A 20,732-nucleotide genomic window follows, 5' to 3' on the forward strand; every position below is an offset into this window, starting at 1 on the left:
CTGAAAACCGGCGCGGACTTCCGCTTTGTATCACCTTTCATTAAAGAGTATAAAAGTATGAAAATACTGCAAATACTGATGCAAATACTGCCCATTGTGTAGTTATGATTGTCTTTAGGCTTGCCATCCTTCCACTTGCAAGTGGTAAGTGATATGCGCTGGGATCACACACACAGCGGCTCAGTCCCGAATCACAGCTCGTGCGCTCCACTCGCGCGCTCTGTGAGCTGCGCAGGGCCGGAGTGCGCACCCTCCAGAGGGCACTCGCTGTTCAGGGCGGAGTGATTTGGAGCGCAGGATGCCTGCGGAGCCGAGCGTATCCGTGTATTGGTGTTGCTATGTGCACGTGAATCGTGTATTGGTGTTGCTGTGTGCACACTAATCGTTTTAAAAATGTTAATCTGATGATCCGCTGATGCGGTCTAATGTAAACCCCACCTTAGCTAAACTGAATCAAGATGACCAAAGGGATTTGGATTCACCATTCACGTCAAAAGTCTTTCCCATTCTTGTGTAAATGCATTCAAAGTGAGGCAGGCAGGCCAGTTTAGCGTCTGGACTCTTTTTTTACTCTGAAGCCATGCTGTTGTAACATGTGCAGAATGTGGCTTGGCATTGTCTTACTGGAATAAGCAGGAACGTCCCTGAAAGACTTCATCCTGATGGCAGAATATGTTGCTCCAAAACCTGTATGTACCTTTAGATTAATGGAGACTTTGCAGATGTGTAAGTTTCCCAAGCCATGGGCACTAACACACCCCCATATCATCACAGATACTGGCTTTTGAACTTTGCTCGAGTAACAATCCGGATGATCCTTTTCCTCTTTAGCCCAGAGGACATAACATTCATGATTCCTAAAAACAATTCAAAACATGGACTCGTCAGACCACAGCACACTTTTTTACTTTGCATCAGTCCGTCTCAGACGACGCAAAGTAGAGAATTCGGTGGCGTTTCTGGATGTTGTTGAAAGATGGCTTTTGATTTGCATCGTAGATAGAGCGGTGAGCTGTGTTTACTGACGACCATTTTCCGAAGCTTTCCCGAGCCCATGTAGTCATATCCTTTAAACAAAGTATTAGTTTAAGGGTGTGCACACTTGTCCAAAAGCATGTGGAAAAATGTGTTATGGTCAGTTTGAACATTAAATATCTTGTCTTTGTATTGTATTCGATTGAATATAAGTTGAAAAGGATTTAGAAATCATTGGCTTTTGTTTTTATTTATGTTTTACACAGCATTCCAACTTTTTTTTTGAATTAGGGTTTTAATATCAAGTCTCTTACTTAATAACTGTGTTTGTGTGTGCGTGCGTGTGTGTGACTCTCTTGTGTAACTCTGAAGCTATGCAAGTATGAATGGTTGGAGTTTGAGTATAACGTTCTCTCTCTCTCTCTCTCTCTCTCTCTCTCAGTTCATTTTGATGACTGTTCAGGGAACGCAGCTGTACAGATGGACAGCAGTGATCCCCGCTTCAGAATCGAGTCAGACGGATCCGTGTACACACAGAGAGACATGTTCACTCTGAACACACCGATAACATTCACAGTGACGGCTCACACCACAGACGACACACACACCTGGGAGACGACCATCCAACTGGAGCTGGAGGTGAGGAGACAAAGTCTAACTCCATTCACACTTCCTGAGGAACATCTACAGTTTGGTGCTTCCAGTGAGCTGAACGAAAAAGAGGAATGACACAAGGAGAGGAGTGGGGGCTGAAACAAAGAAAGAAAGAAAGAAAGAAAGAAAGAAAGAAAGAAAGAAAGAAAGAAAGAAAGATGATGTGGAGTCAACTGGACAAAGAAAGAAAGAAAGAAAGAAAGAAAGAAAGAAAGAAAGAAAATGTATAGTCAATTGGACAAAAAGAAAGAAAAAGAAAGAAAGAAAGAGAATGTAGAGTCAATTGGACAGAAAGAAAGAAAGAAAGAAAGAAAGAAAGAAAGAAAGAAGAGTCAATTGGACAAAGAGAAAGAAAGAAAGAAAGAAAGAAAGAAAGAAAGAAAGAAAGAAAGAAAGAAAGAAAGAAAGAAAGAAAGAGAATGTAGAGTCAATTGGACAGAAAGAAAGAAAGAAAGAAAGAAAGAAAGAAAGAAAGAAAGAAAGAAAGAAAGGTCAATTGGACAAAGAGAAAGAAAGAAAGAAAGAAAGAAAGAAAGAAAGAAAGAAAGAAAGAAAGATGATGTGGAGAGAGTAGTGTGTGTGTGTGTGTGTGTGTGTGTGTGTGTGTGTGTGTGTGTGATTCCTTTTTTCTCAGTGCTCTCATAGTTAAGTGTTTGCATATAAACCATCAAGTTGAGTGACACACACTCACAGATGCACACACACACACACACACACACACACACACACACACACACACACACACACACACACACACACACAGAGGCTGCCTTCTTGATGAAACTCGGACCCTGTGTGTGAGAGGTGAGAGCTCCCATAATTTATTTAGCCAGCTTGTCAGGCCACACAGGTAACACGTCACGTCTAAAAATACGCAAAATCGATCACACACACACACACACACACACACACACACACACACACACACACACACACGAGCCAATTTAACCCAGCCCCATCTGGACTGCAGCTTCCTGTAGTGCAGTATGGAGTCAGATGAGTTGAACTCGGCTGGAGTGTGTTATTCTGTTATTCTGAGCAGATCAGCAGCACACAGCTCAACATGATCAACAAAAACAAAAACATCACTGACGCACGCACGCACACACACACACACACACACACACACACACAGAGTTCCTGTTTCCTTTTCTCAATCCGACGACTTGACGATAATGTTGTGATTCGGAATCCGTATCTACGCACTCGTTGATCTTTCATATTACAGTATCTTTACAAGTCACATGACTGCAGCTCATGGGTTTTGCTTTAAACACCTCCCCTTTGGATCAGTTGACAGGGCGTGGCCATGTGGACAACGAGAGAGATCGAGGGGGTCTGAATGAAACGCAATATAGCACACGCAGTGATGGGAAGAGGACAAAACACACTGACGTCCCTGAAAATACTGCTAATGGAATAAACATCCGCTTTGTTATAAAGGAAGAGTACTGATGAGGATCGCAGGCTTTCTCTCAGACAGTGGCGAGTGTCGCTGTGATTGACAGCAGAGAAAGATTATGCCCCTCCCACTCAGGCAAAACAGCAGACTCTCCTGAGACTCCCACCATCCCCTGGATTTGATTTTGCCACCTCAGGCACTCGTCTGTTATGAAAGAAAGAAAGATATAAAGAGAGTCAGGTGGACAAAGAAAGAAAGAAAGATGTGGAGAGAGTCAGCTGGAGAAAGAAAGAAAATGTGAAAGCTGGAGAAAAAAGAAAGAAAGATGTGAACAAAGAAAGAAAGAAAGATGTAGAGATAGTCAACTGGAGAAGGAAAGAAAGAAAATGTGAAAGCTGGAGAAAAAAGAAAGAAAGAAAGAAAGAAAGAAAGAAAATGTGAAAGCTGGAGAAAAAAGAAAGAAAGCTGTGAAGAGGGTCAGCTGTACATGGAAAGAAAGAAAGAAAGAAAGAAAGAAAGAAAGAAAGAAAGAAAGAAAGAAAGAAAGAAAATGTGAAGTCAGATGGAGAAAAAAGAAAGAAAGAAAGAAAGAAAGAAAGAAAGAAATGTGAAGTCAGCTGGAGAAAGAAAGAAAGAAAGAAAGAAAGAAAGAAAGAAAGAAAGAAAGAAAGAAAGAAAATGTGAAGTCAGATGGAGAAAAAAGAAAGAAAGAAAGAAAGAAAGAAAGAAAGAAAGAAAGAAAGAAAGAAAGAAATGTGAAGTCAGCTGGAGAAAGAAAGAAAGAAAGAAAGAAAGAAAGAAAGAAAGAAAGAAAGAAAGAAAGAAAATGTGAAGTCAGATGGAGAAAGAAAGATTTGAACAAAGAAAGAAAAATGTGGAGAGAGTCAGCTGGAGAAAGAAAGAAAGAAAGAAAGAAAGAAAGAAAGAAATGTGGAGTCAGCTGGAGAAAGAAAGAAAGAAAGAAAGAAAGAAAGAAAGAAAGAAAGAAAGAAAGAAAGAAAGAAAGAAAATGTGAAGTCAGATGGAGAAAGAAAGAAAATGTGAAAGATGGAGAAAAAAGAAAGAAAGAAAGAAAGATGTGACCAAAGAAAGAAAAATGTGGAGAGAGTCAGCTGGAGAAAGAAAGAAAGAAAGAAAGAAAGAAAGAAAATGTGAAGTCATCTGGAGAAAAAAGAAAGAAAGATGTGAAGAAAGATGTGGAGAGAGTCAGCTGCAGAAAGAAAGAAAGAAAGAAAGAAGAAAGAAAGATAATGTGAAGTCAGTTGGAGAAAGAAAGAAAGAAAGAAAGAAAGAAAGAAAGAAAGAAAGAAAGAAAGAAAGAAATGTGAAGTCATCTGGAGAAAAAAGAAAGATGTGAAGAAAGAAAGATGTGGAGAGAGTCAGCTGCAGAAAGAAAGAAAGAAAGAAAGAAAGAAAGAGAAATGTGAAGTCAGTTGGAGAAAGAAAGAAAGAAAGAAAGAAAGAAAGAAAGAAAGAAAGAAAGAAAGAAAGAAAGAATATAGTGTCTGTACACTTTTCTGGCCACGAGCTTCAGGATCTTTAGAATGTCACTGCCTCAACATGCAGCATGTTCATGCCAGCTTTTTTTCCCCACATGTAAAGTCACATGATTAGGTTTGTGAATTGTAGTACAAGGGACAGTCGTCACTCTGTAACATCAGGACGCGCGCGCGTGTGTGTGTGTGTGTGTGTGTGTGTGTGTGTAGTTTAGCATAGTGTATTGTCGTGTTTAGCATTTGCTGAGGTCTCACTGTTATTGTGTTGAATAATAACTTCCAGATGTGGAGAGGCAGGTGGGATTTCAAAGCCTGGGCTGCCAGAATGGTTTAAACTGGCACAATTTACCACTCCTTCACTCCTCCTCCTCCTGCTCTCTTTCTCTTCTCTGTAATCCCTCTTTCTCATACAACTCTGTTGCAGTCCATCCTTCCAAGCAGGCTGGAGGATGTGTGTGTTCTGGCTCCGAGCCTGACTCACTCCTGTCTGAAGTGAATGTTGAATAAAGATTCACCTGATTAATCCGACCAGGTGCACATCTGTACGACCGGGGCCAGCTGTGCCAGCTGTGCTGCTCTTTTGTTGATAGAGGAAAACTCTGTTTACACTGTTACACTGGGACGTTTCATGGGTCTTGTGTCTGGATCGTATCCTGATTAGATTTTAAACGCACGTCTTGTCAAACGTGTCTCCGAGTCTGAGGATGCCGGAGGACGTGTTAATATGCAAATCACATGCAAAAGAAAAAAAAATAATCTCCCAGTGTTATTTCGTTAATTTTTAACTTGAGTTCGGAATGCTGTATCTGTGCATTCAAACTAGCAGGATGGAATTAGCATGTGTCGCGTGCTATCACAGCGAATGTTGGCTGTTGGTGTGGATGAGTGTGTGGTGACCTGAGATAAAATGCCATGAGTTCCCGCTTCATGCCAAACGTTCTGGGCGGCACGGTGGTGTAGTGGTTAGCGCTGTCACCTCACAGCAAGAAGGTCCGGGTTCGAGCCCCGGGGCCGGCGAGGGCCTTACTGTGTGGAGTTTGCATGTTCTCCCCGTGTCCGCGTGGGTTTCCTCCGGGTGCTCCGGTTTCCCCCACAGTCCAAAGACATGCAGGTTAGGTTAACTGGTGACTCTAAATTGAGCGTAGGTGTGAATGGTTGTTCGTCTCTGTGTCAGACCTAGCCTGGCAAGCCAGACTAAATGTGAATATTTAGTCTGGCCTCGATCCGTAGACATTTCCGAAGGGTGTGGGTGGAACAACCCGCTGTCTTTCAAACTGTCTCTGTGCGTATAGGCCAACGCTCTGACCAATCAGCGCAACAGTGACTGTGACGTAGTCAGAGCGACAGAAAGCAGTGGGGGAGGCCTTGAAATAAATAATTTTTCAAAATGCGTATTAATTAATAAACAGGTTCTAGATATTAAGAAGTTTGGAGATAATGACCACAAGTTTGGAGTCTGTACCACATACTTAACATACACTCTTATTTTTTTTCAAGTGTTTTTCAAACTGTTTTTGAGAGTTTTTATTTAGTGGTGTTTGGTGAAATAATTTCCCTTAAATTTAAAATAATGGGAAAATAAGAAACAATCAAAAAGTAATGTTTCAAAGCTGTTTATTAATTCTTCGTACTGCACAAACTAGCCCCATCCTTTTGGCTACGAGCGGAGCCAGCTGGTAGATCAGACTTTTGCCATAGCCGGTCGGCAAAACAATGAAAACCCCCTTCTTGAAAAGGAATGAGCGGAGAGCCTCTTCCTGCTCATGTTTCAACGAAAACTCCAAGTCTAATTCTTCTAAAACTGATTCCAAAGTGGAGTCAAACGCGCGCTGTTCACTAGCCGTAGCCATCTTTCCTGTTGTGCTTTCTCCAGCGTCGCGCAGCTTTGTCGCCACTCCTGCAAAAGCCCGCCCAAAGAATCCAAACAAAAACCTTGCGTTGTGATTGGCGGGCACGATTTGATGCCCGGGGTGTTTTTGTTTATATGGTGCGAGGCTAGACCCACTCGCTAGGCAAAAAATATTTTTGGCCGCTAGGCGGGTGGGTCTAGTTTACTAGGCTATGTCAGCCCTGTCAGACCTGGCGATTTCTCGCTCATAGGGACAGGCTCCTGCTTGCCTGTGACCCTGCACAGGATAAGTAGGTACAGATAATGAATGGATGGATGGATGGATGGATGGATGTCAAACATTCCCAGGATTCCCATGACTCCAGATCCACCAAAGTCCTTACTGAAGATTCATTCATTCATTCATTCATTCATTCATTCATGTTCTTCTTCTTGTTTTCTTCTAGTTTGTGTTTATCTGGCTCAACCCCTTCTTCTTATTCTTCATCATCATGTTCTTGTTTTCTTCTAGTTTGTGTTTATCTGGCTTAACATCATCATCATCGTTATCATCATCAGCTGCTTCTTCTTCTCTTTCATCATGTTCTTGTTTTCTTCTAGTTTACGTTTATCTGGCTCAACCTCTTCTTCACGTTCTTGTTTTCTTCTAGTTTGTGTTTATCTGTTTTATCATCAGCATCATCTTCTCTTTCGTCATGTTCTTGTTTTCTTCTAGTTTATGTTTATCTGGCTCTACCTCTTCTTCTTCTTCCTCTCCTTCATGTTCTTGTTTCTTCTAGTTTGTGTTTATCTGGCTCACCGTCTTTTCTTCTTCTCTTTTGTCATGTTCTTGTTTTCTTCTAGTTTATGTTTATCTGGCTCAACCTCTTCTTCTTTATGTTCTTGTTTCTTCTAGTTTGTGTTTATCTGGCTTAACATCTTGACTTTCATTATTTTGTTGTTCTATTGTATCTTTTTTATCTTTTTTTCTATTGTATCTTTTTTATACTTTTCATAGCTCATCCTCATTTTTGTTTTATTTGTACTTGCTGTTGTTCATGAATTCTTTCAGTTCCTCAGTATTTGTCGGAATCATGATGGTCTTCTGCTTCTGTATGTGTGTATTTTCCATTCCTGTGCTGCTTGTTGTTCTGTTTTTGTTGTTTTATATTTTGTGTCCTTTTTCTTTTCCCTCTTTTTTATGTCCTATTCCAATGTTGGTTGTCATTCATATTGGTGTGGTTGTAGACTAGTTGTGTTTGTATGCTGTAGCCCCCTTCCACCTTCTCCTCTTCCACCTTCTCCTCTTCTTCCTCTTTTTGCACCTTTTTGTTCTTACTTGTTCCTCTACTTGTTATTCTTATCCTGGATTTTGTTTATCTGGTCCTTACTTCACATTTTTGCTTTATTTTATTGTTCTTTTTTTTTAATAGTGTTTTTTGATTTCATCAATGTTCTTCTTGATGCCTTGTTCCTGCATTTCTCATTCTTCCAGTTATTCTGCTACTTTCTTGACTGTTCTTTAAATTCTTTTTTATAGTTTGTTTTCATTCTTATTTTCATGTCATTCTCATTTTTGTTCAACCTGTTTGTCTCGTTTGTGTAATTGTGTCTTCTTCTTGCTTGTCCTTTCTTTATTTATTTTTGCTCTTCTGGCTTTCTTTCTTTTCAGTGGTTCTTCCTTGGTCACTTCTAGTGCAATTTACGCTGTCATTTGTATTATTGTGGTTCTGGATTTGCATGATCTCCTCTTCTTCATCCTATCTTTCTCACACTCACAGCTCATTTCTATTATTTCTATTCTGCACATCCACTCACCGGCCACTTTAATAGGAACTTGTTGTTGATTCTAAGATTCCTGTTCTTGGTCTGCAGGACTGGAACCCGATGTGTTCTTCTGTTGTTGCATGCTGAGATGCTTTTCTGCTCACCACGGTTGTAAAGAGTGATTATATGAGTTACTATATCCTTCCTGTGCAAACTCTAGAGGCTGATGTGTGTGAAAACCCAAGGAGATCAGCAATTTCTGAAATGCTCAAACCAAAAATACTCATCTGGCTCAAACCAACACCCATGCCACAGTGAAAGCAAGTCACGTTTTGAGATCACAATCGTTCCCATTCTGATGTTTGAACATTGTGAACATTAACTGAAGCTCTTGATTCATATCTGCATGACTGTACTGCTGTCAAGGGATCGGATGATTATGCTGTGTTCACACTTATACCGGTACGAAAGTGGTATAACTGTATCGATACAAAGTATACCGGTACAGTTTAGTGCATCTGTCCACACTAGCGAGAAATGTTTGCGGTTTTCTTTCACGGAAGTTGAAATGCGCGTGCGCGAAATGTTTCCGTGGTTACCGAGTAACTTCCTTCCGAGAATATGGCGGATGAAATAACGTGTGTGTGCTTTTTGTTGTCAATGTACGGTCTGTATTTCTGGTGGTCATTTATTCAGTCGAATCGTATAAAACGCACGAGGCAGTTGAGAAACAAAGAAAACGAATCTCACTTTCTCCCTCTTTCCTTCTCTTCCCCTCCCTTTCTCTCCCTCTTTTCTTCCTCCCTCCTTTTTCCCCCCTTTCTTTGCTCCATGTAGCTCCACGGTTATTTTGAGCCATTTTGACGTTTTATTTGCAGCTGGAAAGCACGTGCGTATTGCCGGAAGAAGTAGGAACGGTTCATTGCGCATGCGCATTATATTTGTATCGATACAGAACCGCTTCATCTGTCCACACTACAGCGAAGCGCTACAGTACCGATACTGTACCAGTACGAAACCCATACATTTGCGGATTTCGTACCGATACAGTTATACCGCTACAGTACCGGTATAGTTGCTAGTGTGGACAGGTGTTGCGATATGAAAGTAGTTTCGTATCGGTACAAAATCCCTAGTGTGGACAGGGTATAAGAGAACTGCATCAAACAAGTGTACCTCATGGGCGTTCCTAGTAAAATGGCCGATGAGTGGATTTTACTGGCTGCTCTGTGGTGACTTTGTAAGCGAAGCAGAGGGAGTATAAAAAATTTAAACCGTTTCATTCAATATTTAATGTACAAATTTAATATAAATGTAGTAAAATATTGACAGGAGAGAATTTGTGGAAATAGAAAGAGATTGACGATCCCTGTTATGACACACCAGGTGAAATGAGACATTTGAAATTTCCTTGTCTCCCTTTTCTTATACACACACACACACACACACACACACACACACAAATCTCTCTCTGTCTTTGTCTCTTCGGTCTTATTCACTTCAGGATTTTCAACAACAGAGCCCATTAAAACAAATGAATGTTGGTACACCTTAGGAAGAAAGTGTAAGACTGCTATTATCTGTACCTGTATATACTTAACCTGCACTCAGCAGGGACCCCACACACACACACACACACTTACAATGGTGCACACTGACTTGTTGGGACTCCCAAGGCACTGATGAATACCTATTACTGAGACAATGTATAAAATCTCGAATGGTACCATGGAAAACAGCAGAGAGAGAGAGAGACCTGATTTCATGTCAGTTGTGAAGATTCTCTGAGAAAACTGAACTGAAACATCAGAAAATTGACCAAGAAAAAACAGAACACCCAATAAATTGCCAAGGAAATGAATTTTTTTGGGATAAATAATGACATAGTTGAGCTACTTTCCCTGTTTTGCATTTTAAGTGGCTGCTGAAGCCCTCGGGCTACAAAAGAGATCATGGAATAAAGATGAAATGAACGATATACTGGGAAAAAATGGAATAGAAAATACTAACCGTACAACTAAAATGCAATTAGGATTGACAGAAACTGATGCTTCCATACAATGAAGGAATGTAATGTAATGTAATATAATGTCACTATCTGTATCTGGATTCACATTTAATCCTAGAGTAGAGGACGTGGGCGTGGTCTGACCTGGAATGTCCAAATATTAACCGACAGAAACATGCACACATCTAATCTCAACCAGATTACCCATGGACCCTCCTGAGGGAAGAAAAAAATAGATAGTGTGACTGAAGTCACAGTGATTTGAGCTAGCTCTTATAAACCGGAACGTCTGGTCACCGTACCCTATAGATACAGAACAGCAAGCGATAGAGAATGACACCTAGTGAAGAAAAGTTGTGCCCTGCCACCCTGAGCAAAATTTAAAAAAATACGGATTGAAAAAATCACAAAAATTGACAGAGTTATAAGTGACTGAAAAAATTATTGTTTTTTCATGGATGATTCCAGTTCAGTGATCCAGATCAGCACCAAAAGTCATAGCAATGTAATTCAGCCCAGAGGTATTCATGTGAAATTTGATGATGATTGGTTGAAAACAGAGGGAGAAATAGCATCCTAAAAACATAATAATAATAATAGTTATTATTAAAGCCGCTAGCGGCCTTGACGGGCCCTCACACGTGTGGTTCTCGCACATGTGGGTTTGCAACCCAGGACATTCCAATATGTGTGTATGCATAAATATTCTTTTGACTGTGAGTGTGTGTTTGAGTGTGCACAGAATTGTATATGTTATATCATCAGACTCACGATATCCAATATTTTGTAAAGTTACAATATGTGATGTGATTGTATGCATAATTCTTATGACCCAACAAAACAGTCACATGTCATTATATTCATCAAATGTTCAAAGGTGATGTGCATGTTGCAAATGCCATGACTGCTTGACGGATGAGAGATAGACAGACAAAGACTGTGTGTGTGTTTCTGTGGTGTGAAAATGTACATTTATGTACAAAACTATGCATGTGTCTCCTCCTTATCTCTATCTCACGCTGTAATCTTAAGTCATCTTAGCTTTCCTGTATCTGCAGTGTGTGTGTGTACATGCAGAGTTTTCATATGTCTGCAACAAAATGCACAATGATGGCAGGTCACTAATATATACACTAGTGCATCTCAAAAAATTAGAATACCATGAAAAAGTTCCTATTTTTTCATAATTTAATTCAAAAAGGTAAGCTTTCATATATTCTATATTCATGACATGTAAAGTGAAATATTTAAAGCCTTTTTGTTTTAATTTTGATGATTATGGCTTATAGCTCATGAAAATCAGAAATCCAGTATCTCAAATTATTAGAATATTCCCCAAGATCAATCAAAAAAAGGATTTACAATACAGAAAATGTCCAACTTCTGAAAAGTATATGCATTTATACACTCAATACTTGGTTGGGGCTCCTTTACCATGAATTACTGTATCAATGCGGTGTGGCATGGAGGTGATCAGTCTGTGGCACTGCTGAGGTGTTATTGAAGCCCAGGTTGCTTTGATAGTGGCCTTCAGCGTATCTGTAATTTTGGGTCGGGTGTTTCTCATCTTCCTCTTGACAATACCCCATAGATTCTCTATGGGGTTCAGGTCAGGCAAGTTGGCTGGCCAATCAAACACAGTAATATCATGGTCAGCAAACCATTTGGTAGTAGTTTTGGCACTGTGGGTAGGTGCTAAGTCCTACTGGAAAAGGAAATCAGCATCTCCAAAAAGCTCGTCAGCAGATGGAAGCATGAAGTGCTCTAAAATCTCCTGGTAGATGGCTGTGTTGACTTTGGACTTGATAAAATACAGTGGACCAACACCAGCAGATGACATGGCACCCTAAATCATCACATACTGTGGAAACTTCACACTGGGCTTCAAACACCTTGGATTCTGTGCCTCTCCATTCTTCCTCCAAACTCTAGAACCGTGATTTCCAAATTAAATGCAAAATGTACATTCATCTGAAAAGAGGACTTTGGACCACTGAGCAACAATCCATTTCTTTCTCTCCTTAGCCCAGATAAGACACTTCTGACATTGTCTCTGGCTCAGGAGTAGCTTGATATTAGGAATGCGAAAGTTGTATCCCCTTTCTTGAAGATGTCTGTTCGTGATGGGTCTTGATACACTGACACCAGCCTCAGTCCACTCCTTGTGAAGCTCTCCCAAGTTCTTGAATCAACTTTTCTTGACAATCCTCTCAAGACTGCGGCCATCCCTGTTGCTTGTGCACCTTTTCCAGCCACCCTTTTCAGCAATTACCTTTTGTGGCTTACCCTCCTTGTGGAGACCATTAGTGATCATCTTCTGGACAACAGTCAAGTCAGCAGTCTTCCCCATGATTGTGGTTGTGTGTACTGAACTAGACCGAGAGATACACTGTGTTCATACTGTTTTACTCAAACTCTAAATGAAATATTCTAATATTTTAAGATGGTTTTTTTTATGTTTTTGTACTGTATGCCATACTGATTAAAATTAAAATAGAAAAATGCTTGAAACGTTTTAGTTTATGTGTAATGAGTCTATAATATATAACATTTTCACTTTCTTAAATAACTGATGGAAAATATTGAACTTTTTCACAATATTCTAATTTTTTGAGATGCACTAGTAGATTGAGGCACTGCCTAAAAGTGGAGCTCCCATCTGTTTCTGGGTTGTAGAATTTTCTTATATCCTAGCCAGTCTCTTTTGTTTTATTTTTTTACTGGCTAGCACTGGCCACTAGGCGGTGTGTGTGACTGGTAATTACTAACACTGGCCACTAGGCGGTGTGTATGACTGGTGGTACATGTACACGGACAAACCACAAAAAATCGACTCGATGGGTTTACCATTTTTTCTTAGGTATGGTGCTTCGCTGGAGCTCCGCTATTATTGTGTGTGCGTGCGTGCGTGTGTGTGTGTCTGTTTGTCAGGGGGGAGAGAGAGAGAGAGAGAGAGAGAGAGAGGTGTGTGTGAAAGAGAGTGTGCTCATAGATGTTGCATGTGCATGTGAGTGCATACTTGTGAGTGTTTGTGTGTATGCATAAATATGCATATGACTGAGTGTGTGTATGAGTGTGCACAGAATTGTATATGTTATATCATCAGACTCACGATATCCAATATTTTGTAAAGTTTCAGATCAATCCATCAATGAATTGAACATTTTTCCCCATTTCCTGCTTGGCCAGATGGTGGCGCTGTGCTAGGCATCTGAATTACACAAGTGAATATCATCACAATCATAATACACAATATTTTGTAAAGTGTCAGATCAATCAGTTAAGGCATTGCCAATTTCTGGCACATTTCCTGCTTGGCCAGGTGGTGGTGCTATAACAGGCAGGCCCATTGGGCATCAGGTTATCATAATATCTATTGAAGTAAGAAGTGTCCGACCATACAGTCAATGCACTGTGGCTTTCTGACACGTTTCCTGTTTATGTGGCAAGATATTAAAATCATAAGGCCATTCAACATATTACAAGATATCAAAAATCCTTTCACAATTTAATATCAGCGACATCTTGGTATCACGTATAACAAATTTCACATGAATCTCATGAACCGTCTAGGAGGAGCATGTTAAAATTCATCATGTGTCAAAACACACATATTCAAAACCCTATTCTTTCCTTGGCCAGTTGGTGGCACTATACCAGACAGGCTCATAATGGCTAAAGAGTATCAGAATCATATTACAAGATATCAAGTTCAACATTCAGCAATATCTTGGCATATTATATGTTATAATATTTCAACATATTACAACATATCAAAAATCCCTTAGCAATTCAACTTCAGCAATATCTTGGCCTCATGTTTGCCAAGTTTGACATGAATTTGACCATGTGTAATTTCACTCCATATGGCCTTTTGACATCATCATTCCAAAGTTCTACCCATTCATTTCAATGGGAAATGGAAAAAGGGGCACTATGAAGTCCCTGGGCCATGCCCGGGGCCAAAAGTTTGTGGCTGAGTAGCGATGACAATGACTGATGTGTGTATCAAATTTCATGAGTTTTCATGCATGGGAAATGCCTCAAATAAGGCCAAATGCAGCAGAAATAATAATAATAATAATAATAATAATAACAACAACTAGATGGATAGATACTGTGAATGAAGTCACAGTAATTTGCACTAGCTGTTAGAAACCAGGATGTCTGGTCACCATACCCTGTAGATCCGGAACAGAAAATAACGCTTAGTGAGGAAAAGTTGTGCCCTGCCGCCCTGAACAAAATAAAAAATAAATTAATTTAAAAAAAAAGATTGAAAAAAAATCACGAAAATTGACAGAATTATAAGTGATTGAAAAAAAGCCCATTTTTCATGGATCATTCTGGTTCAGTGATCCAAATCAGTACCAAAAAAGTCATAGCAACTTAATTCAGCCCAGAGGTATTCATGTGAAATTTGGTGATGATTAGTTGAAAACTAAAGGGAGAAATAGTGTCCTAAAAATACAACCCGATTCCAAAAAAGTTGGGACAAAGTACAAAGTGTAAATAAAAACAGAATGCAATGATGTGGAAGTTTCAAAATTCCATATTTTATTCAGAATAGAACATAGATGACATATCAAATGTTTAAACTGAGAAAATGTATCATTTAAAGAGAAAAATTAGGTGATTTTAAATTTCATGACAACAACACATCTCAAAAAAGTTGGGACAAGGCCATGTTTACCACTGTGAGACATCCCCTTTTCTCTTTACAACAGTCTGTAAACGTCTGGGGACTGAGGAGACAAGTTGCTCAAGTTTAGGGATAGGAATGTTAACCCATTCTTGTCTGATGTAGGATTCTAGTTGCTCAACTGTCTTAGGTCTTTTTTGTCATATCTTCCATTTTATGATGCGCCAAATGTTTTCTATGGGTGAAAGATCTGGACTGCAGGCTGGCCAGTTCAGTACCCGGACCCTTCTTCTACGCAGCCATGATGCTGTAATTGATGCAGTATGTGGTTTGGCATTGTCATGTTGGAAAATGCAAGGTCTTCCCTGAAAGAGACGTCGTCTGGATGGGAGCATATGTTGCTCTAGAACCTGGATATACCTTTCAGCATTGATGGTGTCTTTCCAGATGTGTAAGCTGCCCATGCCACACGCACTAATGCAACCCTATACCATCAGAGTTGCAGGCTTCTGAACTGAGCGCTGATAACAACTTGGGTCGTCCTTCTCCTCTTTAGTCCGAATGGCACGGCGTCCCTGATTTCCATAAAGAACTTCAAATTTTGATTCGTCTGACCACAGAACAGGTTTTCCACTTTGCCACAGTCCATTTTAAATGAGCCTTGGCCCAGAGAAGACGTCTGCGCTTCTGGATCCCGTTTAGATACGGCTTCTTCTTTGAACTATAGAGTTTTAGCTGGCAACGGCGGATGGCACGGTGAATTGTGTTCACAGATAATGTTCTCTGGAAATATTCCTGAGCCCATTTTGTGATTTCCAATACAGAAGCATGCCTGTATGTGATGCAGTGCCGTCTAAGGGCCCGAAGATCACGGGCACCCAGTATGGTTTTCCGGCCTTGACCCTTACGCACAGAGATTCTTCCAGATTCTCTGAATCTTTTGATGATATTATGCACTGTAGATGATGATATGTTCAAACTCTTTGCAATTTTACACTGTTGAACTCCTTTCTGATATTGCTCCACTATTTGTCGGCGCAGAATTAGGGGGATTGGTGATCCTCTTCCCATCTTTACTTCTGAGAGCCGCTGCCACTCCAAGATGCTCTTTTTATACCCAGTCATGTTAATGACCTATTGCCAATTGACCTAATGAGTTGCAATTTGGTCCTCCAGCTGTTCCTTTTTTGTACCTTTAACTTTTCCAGCCTCTTATTGCCCCTGTCCCAACTTTTTTGAGATGTGTTGCTGTCATGAAATTTCAAATGAGCTAATATTTGGCATGAAATTTCAAAATGTCTCACTTTCGACATTTGATATGTTGTCTATGTTCTATTGTGAAAACTATCAGTTTTTGAGATTTGTAAATTATTTCATTCCGTTTTTATTTACAATTTGTACTTTGTCCCAACTTTTTTGGAATCGGGGTTGTGAGCAATTCCAGCGTTACGGACGTGACACTTGAACTCAAAATGGCAACAAATGACCCAGTGCATGTTTTATTGTCTCCCAGTATTTAAACAGGTGTTGCATATTTTAAGGCTGTACCATACTGGAGAAGTGATAGAACAAGAACAAATCCTATAGTACATCTCGGACATGCCAGAAAATGCCAATAAAAGATGCGTTATGGATGTGACAGAAAAAGTATCACTTTTCTTGGGTGACTGTACATTTTTATCAAACTCTGTGAAATTGTAAACCTAATGTCGAAATGGAGATATCCATTTGATAGAGGAGTCCAAGGTGAATATTAAAAAATCTTTAAAATATTTTGTATTTCATGCAGAGTTTCGGAAGGAAAAGTCAGCATTATGGATGTGACGAAATTCCGTTATGGATGTGACGTTGTATTATAATAATAATCGATAGATAGATAGATAGATAGATAGATAGATAGATAGATAGATAGATAGATACTGTGAATAAAGTCACAGTAATTTGCATTAGGTCTTACAAACTGGGATGTCTGGTCACCGTACCCTACAGATCTGGAATGGTAAGAGATAAAGAATGATGCTTAGTGAGGAAAAAATCCTGTTTTTTATGGATCATTCCAGTTCAGTGATCCAGATAAGTACCAAAAGTCATAGCAATGTACAGTAATTCAGCCCAGAGGTATTCTTCATGTGATATTTGGTCATGATTGGTTGAAAACTGAGGAAGAAATAGCATCCTAAAAAACATTAGGAGAAGAAGTAGTATTAAGATCCTGATTGACAGTAACAATTTGTGCCGGCACTGCTAGTGCAAATTAAAAACAACAACAACAACAAAAAAAAAAACAGTAGGTGTCTTATTCATATTAGTATTTGTTTCCATATACAGTGCCTTGAAAAAGTATTCATACCCCTTGAACTTTTTCACATTTTTCCACCTTACAACCACGAACTTAAAAGGTTTTTTTTTTTTTTTAGATTTTATGTGATAGACCAACACAGAGTAGCACATAATTGTAAAGTGAAATGAAAATGATAAATGGTCTTCAAAATTTTAAACAAATAAAAATCTGAAAAATGTGGTGTGCATTAGTATTCAGTCCCCTGTACTCTGAACCCTCTAAATACAATCCAGTGCAATCAATTGCCTTCAGAAGTCGTCTAATTAGTTAATAGAGTCCTCCTGTGTGTAATTTACTCTCAGCATAAATACACTTGTTCTGTGAAGGCCTCAGTGGTTTGTTAGAGAACACTGAAGAACAAACAGCAACATGAAGACCAAAGAACTCACCAGACAGGTCAGGGATAAAGTTCTGGAGAAGTTTAAAGCAGGGTTACATTATAAAAAAATATCCCAAGCTCTGAACATCTCAAGAAGCACTGTTCAATCCATCATTCAAAAATGGAAAAAGTATGGCACAACTGCAAACCTACCAAGACATGGCCGTCCACCTAAACTGACAGAGCGAGCAAGGAGAGCACTGGTCAGAGAAGCAGCCAAGAGGCCCATGATCACTCTGGAGGAGCTGCAGAAATCCACAGCTCAGGTGGGAGAATCTGTGCACAGGACAACTATAAGTCGTACACTCCACAAATCTGGCCTTTTTGGAAGAGTGGCAAGAAGAAAGCCATTGTTGAAAGACAGGCACAAGAAGTCCCATTTGCCAGAAGCCATGTAGGGGACACAGCAAACATGTGGAAGAAGGTGCATTAGTCAGATGAGACCAAAGTTGAACTTTTTGGCCTAAATGCAAAGCGCTATGTGTGGCGGAAAACTAACACTGCTCATCACCCTGCACACACCATCCCCACTGTGAAACATGGCGGTGGTAGCATCATGCTATGGGGATGCTTTTCTTCAGCAGGGACAGGGAAGCTGGTCAGAGTTGATGGGAAGATGGATGGAGCCAAATACAAGGCAATCCTGGAAGAAAACCTGTTGGAGGCTGCAAAAGACTTGAGACTGGGAAGGAGATTCACCTTCCAGCAAGACAATGACCCTAAGCATACAGCCAGAGCTACAATGGAATGGTTTAGATCAAAGAATATTCATGTGTTAGAATGGCCCAGTCAAAGTCCAGACCTAAATCCCATTGAGCATCTGTGGCAAGACTTGAAAATTGCTGTTCACAGATGCTCTCCATCCAATCTGGCTGAGCTTGAGCCATTTTGCAAAGAAGAATGGGCAAAAATTTCAGTGTCTAGATGTGCAAAGCTGGTAGAGACATACCACAAAAGACTTGCAGCTGTAATTGCAGCAAAAGGTGGCTCTACAAAGTACAGTATTGATGCAGGGGGGGCTGAATACTAACGCACACCACATTTTTCAGATTTTTATTTGTTTAAAATTTTGAAGACCATTTATCATTTTCGTTTCACTTCACAATTATGTGCTACTCTGTGTTGGTCTATCACCTAAAATCCCAATAAAAACTTATGTTCGTTGTTGTAAGGTGGAAAAATGTGAAAAAGTTCAAGGGGTATGAATACTTTTTCAAGGCACTGTAGAGTGCATTATACATGCAGTGTGAATGAATAACGTTTTCACTATTCGCAGTGATTGTCGGGGTCCAAGCAGAAAAGCTTTTTTTTTTAACGACTTAATAAAATCATAATGCCAAATTGAGTGTAAAGTTGATTATATAGTGAATTTACAGCTGTACAGTTAATTGCCAGTTAAAAGCATTGGACAGTATGAAAATGTCCTCTAGACTTTATGAAAATGGGACATGTCAATGACAAGTTATAACCCATTTAGCCATTATTCGACAAAATTGGATTTGAGCTGGCTGGCTGAACAAAATCTAATGGCAGAGTTAAGGAGAACAAGAGTTTAAAATATGCAAGAGAAATTGTTTCAAATATGCAAAGCAGCTCCCAAAGTTCACCAGAATGTTCAGAGGAGTTTGCAAACTACTACAAGATTTGTGACTATATTTAGAACAAGAGGAACTCAAGAAGTAGCACCTGACAGCTTCCTGCCTGCGTTTGCGGCATCGTCCCTGGTCAACAATGGCAGGAGTGTAAATTTCAAATCCACAATCCACCTATAGTGATGTTTACAGCTTTTAAATGACAAGATGAAGAAGAGAAACTGCGTCCATAAGCTTGGTAGTGAGAGAAGTTTATCACACACTTTCCCCCGCTGACCTCCTCACGTTATTCATCCGTGCATCTCTTGCCGTTTTATTTTACAGGAAATGACAGGTTATTACATGGCACGAGGACAAGAGGACACCGGGACTCAGGAAGTTGTCATCAGGTTTCCTCCAAGACAGAACTCCAGCGAATTGCTGCGGCAGAAGCGAGACTGGGTCATTCCACCAATCAACGTCCCGGAGAACTCCCGAGGTCCCTTTCCACAGATGCTCGTCAGTGTAAGTCCACAACCTTCTGCTTTGTGGGTCTATGTTTTAGTCCTGTGACGTCCCCTCAAGAGTTCTTTTCCCTTTGTAACTCCCTTTGCAAGGTCCACACACTTAAAAAGGGTTTTTCTCAAAGGGTTCATCGGATAAGGATGCCATGGTAGTGTAGTGGTTAGCACTGTTGCCTCACAGCAAGAAGGTTCTGGGTTCGAGCCCAGTGGCCAATGAGGGCCTTTCTGTGTGGAGCTTGCATGTTCTCCCCGTGTCTACGTGGGTTTGCTCCGGTTTCCTCTACAGTCCAAAGACATGCAGGTTAGGGTAATTGGTGGCTCTAAATTGACCGTGAATGTGAGTGTGAATGGTTGTTTGTCTCTATGTGTCAGCCTTGCAATGATCTGGTGACCTGTCCAGGGTGTACCCCGTCTCTCGCCCATAGTCAGCTGGGATAGGCTCCAGCTTGCCCATGACCTTGCACAGGATAAGTGGTTACAGATAATGGATGGTGTAATCGTTAGCATTGTCACCTCACAGCAAGAAGGTTCTGGGTTCAAGCCCAGTGGCCAACGGGGGCCTTTCTGTGTGAAGTTTGCATGTTCTCCCCATGTCTGCATTGGTTTCCTCCACAGTCCAAAGGTGAACTGGCCACCCTACTGCTACAATTCTGGTCAAGTCAACCAAACATGGTTCGCCTCAAGCAGTGATGATGACGACGAGCTTCTCAAAAGATCCTACTCCACTGAAAGTCTCGTCGCTAACTAGCATAATCGACAACTTTTGTCAAATCACTTCTTTCTGATGTACCCTCTCCCAAACAATGTGCTCTAAAGTTATATGATTAATCTGTCTTATTTCAGTAAAAATGCAAAAATCGAACACTAGCCTTCAGGACACGCCCTTGTTCTCCTCATCGATCAAGTTAAATCATGTTAATTGAATTTGCCTTCTTGTTTTTTTCATCAAATATGATCCATCTTGAGGATCCATCTGCTAAAGAGTTTCAAACAGAAGGGGGGCCATCCAGAGAACCCTGCTCTCCCCCTTTAAATGCATTTATGACTGTTGCAGACGCTTAGGGGATGGGTACAAGACCCACACTAAGCAGCTTAGCATATATTAGTCGCCCCATTCGCCGGCTCTTGTCATAAGGAGGCTTTGG

At 40.3% G+C, this 20,732-nt stretch overlaps 1 protein-coding gene across 1 annotated transcript in view; it reads left to right on the plus strand.

The window, feature by feature from the left end:
* The window catches only part of LOC132897219 (cadherin-4-like), a gene marked incomplete at its 5' end in the record, with an annotated part of 970,760 nt that overhangs the window by 672,856 nt on the left and 277,172 nt on the right, over nt 1-20,732 (plus strand). Inside the window, 2 exons of the mRNA XM_060938690.1 lie at nt 1,418-1,614; nt 19,409-19,588. Of these exons, the coding sequence (XP_060794673.1) occupies nt 1,418-1,614; nt 19,409-19,588 (377 nt within the window). The remainder of the gene's footprint in view (nt 1-1,417; nt 1,615-19,408; nt 19,589-20,732) is intronic.

Source organism: Neoarius graeffei, chromosome 13 (assembly GCF_027579695.1).
Source record: "Neoarius graeffei isolate fNeoGra1 chromosome 13, fNeoGra1.pri, whole genome shotgun sequence".
Taxonomy (NCBI): domain Eukaryota; kingdom Metazoa; phylum Chordata; class Actinopteri; order Siluriformes; family Ariidae; genus Neoarius; species Neoarius graeffei.